The 9,570-nt window shown below is 38.0% G+C and overlaps 1 protein-coding gene across 1 annotated transcript; it reads right to left on the bottom strand.

Annotated features, from left to right (window-relative positions):
• Positions 1 to 4,410: 4,410 nt before the first annotated feature.
• LOC100251383 (loganic acid O-methyltransferase) lies at positions 4,411 to 8,218 on the bottom strand. Its single transcript, XM_002266252.5, has 5 exons — positions 7,814 to 8,218; positions 7,551 to 7,666; positions 5,838 to 5,980; positions 5,058 to 5,723; positions 4,411 to 4,942 (listed from the first exon to the last, which is right to left on the bottom strand). Exons 3-5 carry the CDS (start codon positions 5,925 to 5,927, stop codon positions 4,586 to 4,588), a joined length of 1,113 nt encoding a protein of 370 aa, XP_002266288.2. The 5' UTR covers positions 5,928 to 5,980; positions 7,551 to 7,666; positions 7,814 to 8,218; the 3' UTR covers positions 4,411 to 4,585.
• Between the last annotated feature and the right edge of the window lie 1,352 nt (positions 8,219 to 9,570).

Raw genomic sequence — 9,570 nt, 5'->3', positions numbered from 1 at the left:
ATGTCTCACAAATTTTCCCCTTGCAGCATTCCTTACATCTTTCTAGGGTATAGCCATTCCCACAAAGGTTTTCGTTGTCTTGATCCCACCACCTCTAAGCTTTATATCACCCGCCATGCTCAATTTGATGAACACCACTTTTCCTCCAGAGATGGCTCCCAGGCCCAAACCCCATCTTCTCTCCATTTTTTGAATTTCCTTGAACCAAGCATGCCTCATATTGACCCCCCTCCGATGTCTCCTTTGCACCATTCTCCGCCCATTACACCGTCCAAATCTAACCCGTGTGTTATTTGTCCTGACCTAGTGGACAAGTCTTTGTAGGTTATTGACTCTTTTGCAGGTCCCTCTTCCCCATCTCTGGAGCCTCGCCCACCTCTTGTTGCTTCTGATGTTGCTCCTACTCCAGCTTCTCCATTGGGTTCTCATCCCATGCTTACTCGAGCTAAAGTTGGCATCTTCAAGACCCGTCATGCGGCGAATCTCAGTGTCTTAAGCTCCTCTGGGCTTCTCTTTGCTCTTCTTGCCTCCACCTAGCCTAAATGATTCAAGTCTACTGCTAAGAATTTTGCATGGCTTGCTGCCATGGATGAAGAAGTTCAAGCTCTGCAACATAATCGCACTTGGGTTCTAGTTCCTCGACCTGCCCACACAAATATTGTTGATTCCAAATGGGTATTCCGGACAAAATATTTGCATAATGGGTCCATTGAGTGCCTCAAGGCTCGTCTTGTGGCCAAAGGCTATACTCAGGTACTTGGTCTTGATTACACTAACACTTTCAATCCTATTATTAAGGCTACTACTGTTCGTGTTGTGCTCTCTCTTGCTGTTACCAACAGATGGCCTCTCCGCCAACTTGATGTGAAGAAGACATTCCTCAATGACACTCTCACTGAAAATGTCTATATGGAACAGCCTCCTAGGTACATTGATTCCCGGTACCCGAATCATGTATGTTAGTTGAAGAAAGCTCTCTATGGCCTCAAACAAGCTCCTCGTGCCTGGTTTCAACGTTTCAACTCTTTTATTCTCACCCTTGGGTTTTCTTGCAGTCGTGCAGACACCCTCTTTTTGTCTTTCATCAGCAGCCTGACATTATTTATCTCCTCTTGTATGTTGATGATATTATCATTACTGGCAACAACTCTTCTCTTCTTGATAGCTTTGCTTGCAAGCTCAATTCTAAGTTTGCCACCAAGGATTTGGGCTCTCTCAGCTACTTTCTTAGTCTGGAAGCCACCTCCACTACTGATGGTCTTTTTATCAGTCAACTGAAATATGCCCGGGATATTTTGACTCGTGCCCAGTTACTTGACAGCAAGCCTGTTCACACTCCTATGATTGTCTCTCACCATCTGACTAGTGATAGTCCTACCTTCTCAGACCCCACTCTCTATCGATCCCTAATTGGTGCCTTTTAGTGCTTAACCATCACTCGCCCTGACATTGCTCATGCTGTCAACTTTGTTAGTCAGTTTCTGCATGCCCCTACTGCGGATCACTTTCTTGCGGTCAAGCGCATCTTACGTTATGTTAAGGGCACACTTCACTTTGGTCTTACTTTTCGCCCTTCTGCTGCTCCTGTTGCCCTCGTTGCTTACTCTGACGCTGATTGGGCCGGTTGTCCCGATACTCGCCGTTCCACATCTGGCTACTCTATTTATCTTGGCGATAATCTGGTTTCTTGGAGTGCTAAAAAGCAACCCACTGTCTCTTGTTCTAGCTGTGAATCTGAGTATCATGCCCTTGCCACTACTGCAGTTGAACTCCTTTGGCTCACCCATCTACTTCATGATCTTAAGGTCTCCATTTCACCGAAGCCTATTCTCCTATGTGACAACAAAAGTGCGATCTTCTTAAGCTCCAACCCCGTTTCCCACAAATGGGCCAAGCATGTTGAATTAGACTATCATTTTCTTTAGGAACTTGTTATTGTTGGTAAACTTCGCACTCAATATGTGCCCTCTCATCTACAGGTTGTTGACCTTTTCACCAGAAGTGTTTCTCGCCCTCTCTTTGACTTCTTTTGTACCAAGCTTCATGTCTGCTCAAATCCGACGCTCAACTTGCGGGGGGGTGTCAAGGATACGGATACATTACCTTAATTAGCGGCTCAATATCTTGTCCACAATTGGCTATTCCCTTGTACATATTTATTCCCTTGTACATATTTATTCTTTCTATTTTATGTACTTTGTAAATGGCAATAAATAGAACAAACACTCACCACAATAATGTGTGGTGTTTTTCTGCAAACCTTCACACTCTCATACTGGTAAGAGCTTTGCAATTGATTTCTTTTTCATTTTCATCTTCTTTTTCTCAAGAATTGCTGCCCTTCTTTTATCAATGCATCTTTTGCAGAAAAGAGGTAATTTGTTTTGTGTTTTTTGAAGTCTCTAAACCCTGGAAGAGAAGGCTGGAATTTCCTTCTCTTCTATAAATTTGTTTATGAAAGCAAAAACTACTGTTATTGTTAATTTCTAAAAGCATACTTAGGAACCGTAAAGAACAACAGTTGAAGCTTGCTATGATTTCAACTATCACTTTATGCATGGGACCTACCCTCTATTCAATATTGTTATAGCTTATATTCCTATGGGCATTTTGGTTTTTATTTTCTTTTGTTGTCTTTATTTTGTTATGTTTTATCAAGGAGCAGGAACTGTTCATATTTCATTTCTTGGAATTCCATCTTCAAAGTGATGAGGTTGTAAACACTCAGTTTTCTTTTCGCCCTTGGCTTGCATGCTTAATTGGATCCAGTGAATTTCAAATGTTATCAGCCTAGCAGTTGAAAATGAGATATAGCCTATTTTGGGTGAGATGGGAAAGACATGGCACTAACTCTATTGGTTTCAACTTTTGAAGGTAAGCTAGATGTAAGTTGCAAGAGCCGTGCCAATGCCGCTTATGCCATATCAAGGTATTTAAAAAACCATTTAAATTAATAAATAGGTAATATAATGGTCTAATATATTAAGAGGATAAAATGAAAGCCATTTCACTAACTTCTAATTATATTTTATGTAAAGTCATCAATACTATATGTATTTATTTATTGAAGTTAAAAAATTAAGGTATTAATTTTTTGTTTTACAATTTTAAATAGTGAAAACTACCTAAACAATTATCAATAAATGACTAATAGCTTTTCTTCTCTAATCTTTTATTACATGCTTCGGGAAAACATTAAGATACGAATTGTGGAGGTATTGAACTTTGTGTCTTGGTTGTTGAAGGTGTATAATAAAGATATAGGTTATATTAGATGATGGTATAAACAATCGGACCAAGATATAAAATAACAAGATCATGTACAAACAATGCGATTAAAGTATAGAATAATTGAATAAAAGTACAAAATAATGAGACCAAATTTGATATAAAGCAATGAAGTTGAAGGATACAAATGACATTCATGCTTTTTCATTTTTACCCATCCTATTCCAGACCTTATATTTAAACATATTTGTATTTGTATTCTTTGTCTTTAAAATAAAACACAAAAGTAAAACTAACCGTTCACAAAGAATCTTGAACTATTTTAAATTGGTGGCATCTAGAGGTCTCTTTTGGAAAGCATGAAGATGGGGTTCCTCACCTAGGCTTTGGACCACCTCCTAGGAGATGCTCTCCTGAGTCCAAACACCTAACGTAGAATCTTGCACTGAAGAACAAAGTCCCCTTAAAAAACACAATCTGCTGCCAATTTAATTCTAAAATCGTAAAGGGGTCGTCGGTGCATGTTTTTTTCCTGCATCTTTTACTTTGAACTATTGAAGAAAGTGCTTCTTCATGTTGAGTGCAGAGTGCATTAGCTTAATTAAGATGCATTCTCTTCAGTAAAATTTGGTGGTCAGAAGGGAACATTTCTTAGGGTGCGCCTTTTCCATGGAAAAGTGGCTTTACTTGCCCCCTTATCATTATTTAATAACGTTTGTTTCTTGTACTTGTCTCCTAGGGGATATGGGGTTGAGTAGTGGTAGGGACCTGCTTAAGAAGTAAGCTGAATTACAAAAGCACTCTTATCTGGTTTTTTAAAAAACTAGCTACCGCAAGTGGATGCTTGTCTTCTATTAAACAAGTGGGCTGAATTCTTCCAGCCCACTTGTTAAAATATATACATTTGTTTCTGCTTTAGATATGGTTTTTAGTTTCTAAGTTAGTTTTGAATCACTTGCTTGAATGCTGATTAAGACTGATTTGAAGGTAAAAATATAAGAGCTCTTATATATTTTACACAAAGAGACATCCCTTCTTGTTTTTGTCTTTATTTTATTTTTCTGCACAACCCATTCAAAGAAAAACCACAACCAGCCACTCCCTTAAGAATCATAACAAACTCTTCTCAAGCTGCATTCTCCAAGAGTGGGGGTTTCTTGGACAAGAAAGAGCACTCCACTGTTACAGATGGAAACTTCTCTTCTCACAGAAAATATCACAAATAAAATCGATCTTTTATACATTTTTCTCCTTCCTATCACAAATTTCGCAATCAACTTGAAATGTCACACTAGAAGACCCACGCTTGTGAAAATCACACACTTGAACACCAAGTCTGCATGGTGGCTCAACTCGACTACACCTCGTAATCAGTTACTCTGTGTTTAAGAGAGACGAAAATTTCTGTCTCTTTAATGTATTGCTGGTCATAAATGATGTGAGAATTCTCTCCAATTTTGTTGGTAAAGCGTTCGAACAACTCATCCATAATCTCATTTCCAAAGTGTTCCTCCAAAGCTCCCTCAAATGTAGCTCTTAAATGCGAAGCTAACATTTGGAAATCAGGCGGATCCCATCTCACCGGATTAATCAGCTCTTCCATCTTCTCAATTTTGAAATGCCCATTTTTCTCTATAAATGCCTCCAACTCTCCTGGGCATGTTCGATAGATAGACAAGTTGAATGAATCCACATTGTCTTCACTGATTATCCCCTGCAATAAAGCGTTATTGTGCAGATTTGTCATATGAAATTCTGTTCTATAATGATGGTAGTATGTTTGAAAGGGAGAGTATAGCCCAACATATTACATAGTGTGTGATCTTTACCATTTTAGCCATGTCAATAAGGCATGATCCCAGAAGATCCAACACTATCGCACTATTAGTTTGAGAAGAATGGAACTCATTGGGGAGACCGCTCACTAGAAGTAGCATCAGACCTCCTCCCACAAGCTCCAGTGCTCTAGCATTCAGAAAGGCCTGCAAGTCCTTACTGAACTGAGCTGAAAAGGCCTCCCGAACTTCTTTTGAAGAAGCCCCTAAGCCATGGATTCTCCCTTTGTTCCAAGCAGGAGAGTTTCTGTCTGCAAGTTGGGTGGGCACCTGGGACAGCCAGTGCAGTGCATAAGAGGAGTGTATGATGTGGAGAGTAGACTTGGGAAATAATCGATCATGGAATGAACCAGGCACGCCGGCAGCAAAGTATCGGTGGGAGAAAGGGAGGGATCTGAAGAGGGTGTTGAAGTCATTGTGGACATGATCATTGAAGAACACATGGAATTCTGGGATTTCAGGGTTGTGTCGCTTAGAACGGTACAGGAGCTCTAGGGCTTCGATGATGTTTTGCACTACAACGAAGGTGTTGGGGCCAACAGAACAGCCAAAATCTGCAACACGTAATGTTCTCGAAGAATTAAACCAAGGGTTTGTGATATCCACCTTCTCTACAATAGCTTCAGTGATCACATCCTTAGCAGCATGCAGCAAAGCTCTCTTCAACAAAGATAAAACCCATCTATCATTATCCTCATCATCTATCATATATCACTTGAGAAGAAAAAAAAACTAATGAGGCAAATATGAATGGAAATTAGGCATAGTAAAGACCTGAATGTGGGAATTTTTAACATAGCTGTGACAGCCAATTCCACCATTCATAGGGTATGAATTAGGAGTTGATTCAACCTCATTTGCCATCTCTAGTTGCTGCTGCTGTTGCTTTGTGTGAAACGTGCGACGCTTGTGTTCCTCTTATACACAGCATAGAGTATTAAATGTTAATGAAATCAAAGCATGGTATGAATATCTTACTAACCATAACATTTGTTTCTCATGATGTTAAATTTCAAATAGAAAATTCTTTGCAAAATCTAAAAAGACAGTTCAAGATGCTTATAAATATAAACATCTACATGACTCTAATGCATCATAGTTTGCAGGGATATGCCAGAACACATTTTAAAATGACCGTGTGTGTGACATGACAAAGACTAGAAGTGTATGGTTCCCTCATTACAGATTGAGTAGTTAATCAGTATTATTGGAGAAATTTGGGAGAAGTTTATCTGTGATTTTTGTTTTCATATACTTTGAGTAGATAATCTTAACCTGGTTACCGTTTGTTCCTTACACACGACATGTACAATCCTCGCCAATAGTTATTGTTGTAGTGTGACTCATATTTGAGTGAAAGACATATGGAGAAAAATGGACAAATGGCATAACGACAACATTTTCCATTCAAGTTAATTTGTATTTCTATTGTTGTGGGTGAACGATAGGTTGGGGGGTACGGGGGGCAACACTTCCGTGGTACGGTTTAAGGGTACTTTTGGAATTTCATTTTAAAGGTTTAGTATAAATACCTTTTTATATAACCCTAATTTGATACATAGTGAAAGTCTTTTTCCCTGTTCCCATGGACGTAGATAATTTGCCGAACCACGTTAAATCTGCGTGTTCTTTCTTTCTCGTTTTTCCTATTTTTCACCATAAATCGTTGCACGAATTCCAACAGTTATTATTAACTAAGAGAAGCCTCATGAAAAACAAGCAATTCCAAAAGCAACAGTATTACTATTTTGAAAGAAAAAACAAGGGAACATCAACCTCATAAACAGTTCAGAAATCATATTTTTTTGGCAATTGGAGGAAATGATGAAATAATAAATTCCAGACTATTGTGGTACAGAGAACAGATTCCAGACCAAAAGAGAAGGCCTAATTACCTATTTTTAAAATTTAATATTATGAGGTCCAGTCCAAAATACAAGACAAGCATTGCCAGAATCAGCCAAAGCCATCTAGTATGGTAGCTAGCCCTACCACATATAATAATTAGTCATGGATGACAGGGCCTTTTTGTTGTTAATGCAGCAACATCTCGTAACAAAACCAATATTGCACCTATAGCTTTTCAAAAGTTGCTCACTAACAACTGAATGGCAGAACTTGACTTTTTCAATGAGAAAACACTTGGCCTAAATAACTGTTCTCTTACATTCATCACAAAGATCAAATTAACTAAAATAAATACACAAAACTGATATTCAATAAAAGCAGAAACCCACATAAAATCACCGGCAAAAACCTTGATTTCACAAACATTCAGACTAAATTCCATTGAATAACATGCACCCAAACCCAAAAACAACATATCAGCCGAATAACACTCACTCAAACCCAAATTCAATGAATGAAGGAAAAAGATGGAAGAGGTTGGAAAACCGGAATCAGAGGAGTTGGTGAAGTAATGATAATCAAACGACAGAGGAAACAAAATTACACATAGGAAGAAAAAACGGAGGGAGAGAGACAAACCTTGCGGCCCGAAGAAGAGAACCTGAAAAAGTGGAGGAGGGCTCAACAACAAATCTCTTGGCAAAAACAAGAACTCCCCACCTTCAATCTTCTCAAACCCTCACAGCTCCAAAAACCTTAACATGCAAAGCTTCAAAAACTCAATCTCGCACAACTCTAAAAACTCTTAGGAGAAGAATAATGCAATGTAATCAACAGAAATGATTCCAAAATTTTGGACAAAGATATTTTCATGGATAAATTAGAGGTTGAGAGGATCAAACCACAATGATGGTTTTTGCTCTCGTCAGTGAACTCTCCATTTCGGTCCCTGGTAGTGGCGTTAGCTTATGGAGAGCCAATGATTGAAACCGAGGAAGGTGGTAGCCGATGATGGAGTTTCCGGTGGTTACTCGTCGGATTCTTCCCAGTTTAATTTTTGGTATGTGGGATTCAAGACAACAAGGGTTTCAGAGTTTCTCGAGGATGATGTCTGAAGATGATGCTGGTGCTAGCTGGATGGAGTTGTTAGTGTTCACGGTAAAAAATCGGTTGTAGCTTGTCGCTTATTTATATGGGAGTGTGTATGGGTATCGGGTTGAGGGTGGGGTTTGTGGCCTGTGGCCTGTGGGTGTTTTAATTAATGGGGGAAAAATGGATTTAATAGATAATGAAGAGAGGATGGCGCTAGCTCCTTGTAAGCACCTGGGCTGACGACACTTGCTACAATGACATTTCAAAACAGGCCATTATTTAGAAACGCATCATCTCTCTCCACAAAATGCCAAAAATATGCCTCCACCCGCAAGCTCCAATATTAACCACTTTTATTGATAAACAATGACAATTTTTAAAAGCCCCATCAAATCAAGCTTCATTAATTTAATTTTAGGTAGCAATCTAAACAAAAGAAAACTAACAAGAAGAAAATGAACTATGATCCTTTTGGATGGTTGAGGGATAAGCTAGAAGAGCTTCGTTATGAAGAAATTGATCGAAAACCTTCTATATGAAAGAAAAAATCATTTCTAATAAAAAAAGTAGAAGGTCTTCATATTGGGTAGAATTTGTAAAGTCACAAAATTTTAATAGTTGTGTTTTTTTCAAAAACAATTTTGTTGTTAATGTTTATTGAATCTCTTTGTAGATGATGAGGATGAAAGTGGTGTAGCAATAGAAGGGGTTCATATAGAAAACTTTGGTGATCGATGTGCTACGATGGAATCTTCATATTTTAATATTCAAGATGAATAACTATATATATATATATATATTATAATTATGGAAAACTATTTTTGAATCACTTGAATATTGACATGTTATCTTTTAAGCAATTATTTAAGTATTATGGTGGGTATTTGTATTAAGAATGATGCATTAAAAAGTTCTTGAGAATTTGGTTATTATTCACTACAAGGAAAAAGATATATGGTGACATTTATAACGAGTCACTATAAACATAGGGTGTCACTACAACAGCGTCACCATCTCCACTGACACCATAGAGGGTACCAATTGGTGACATATTTGGAAGTGACACCAAAGTAGATAAATGGTGACGCATTCAGAAGTGACACCCTATATTTTAAGCTAATGGAACCCTCACTTGATTAGGGGATTGAAGAGAGTGGGAGTAGGCAAGGAAGTGCCGAACCACTATAAAATCCGAGTTCGAATTCTCTAACTCTATATATTTATTTCTTGATTATATTGTGCTTGAATTTGTTGTGTTGAAAAAGTTTTGAAAAACCCAATTCACCTCCGTCTTGGGTGTTTTTTTCATTTAAGTATAACCTTTATTTTCTCAATTGGTATTAGAGCAAGACCTCTTATTTAAGACTTAATCGTCTAAAAGGAAATGACTATTCCATCAAGCTTATCTCAAACTAAAAATTTTACAAAACATAGAGCTTCATTTTTTACAAGAACCGACTATCCTTATTGGAAAACTAGAATGACTTAGTATTTACAATGAACTGATTTAGACGTATGGGACATCATTGAAGATGACCCAACTTTTCTTACAAAACTAGTTGATGGA

The sequence above is a fragment of the Vitis vinifera genome, chromosome 14 (assembly GCF_030704535.1).
Source record: "Vitis vinifera cultivar Pinot Noir 40024 chromosome 14, ASM3070453v1".
Taxonomy (NCBI): Eukaryota; Viridiplantae; Streptophyta; class Magnoliopsida; order Vitales; family Vitaceae; genus Vitis; species Vitis vinifera.
This window is presented reverse-complemented; position numbering and strand designations above follow the sequence as displayed.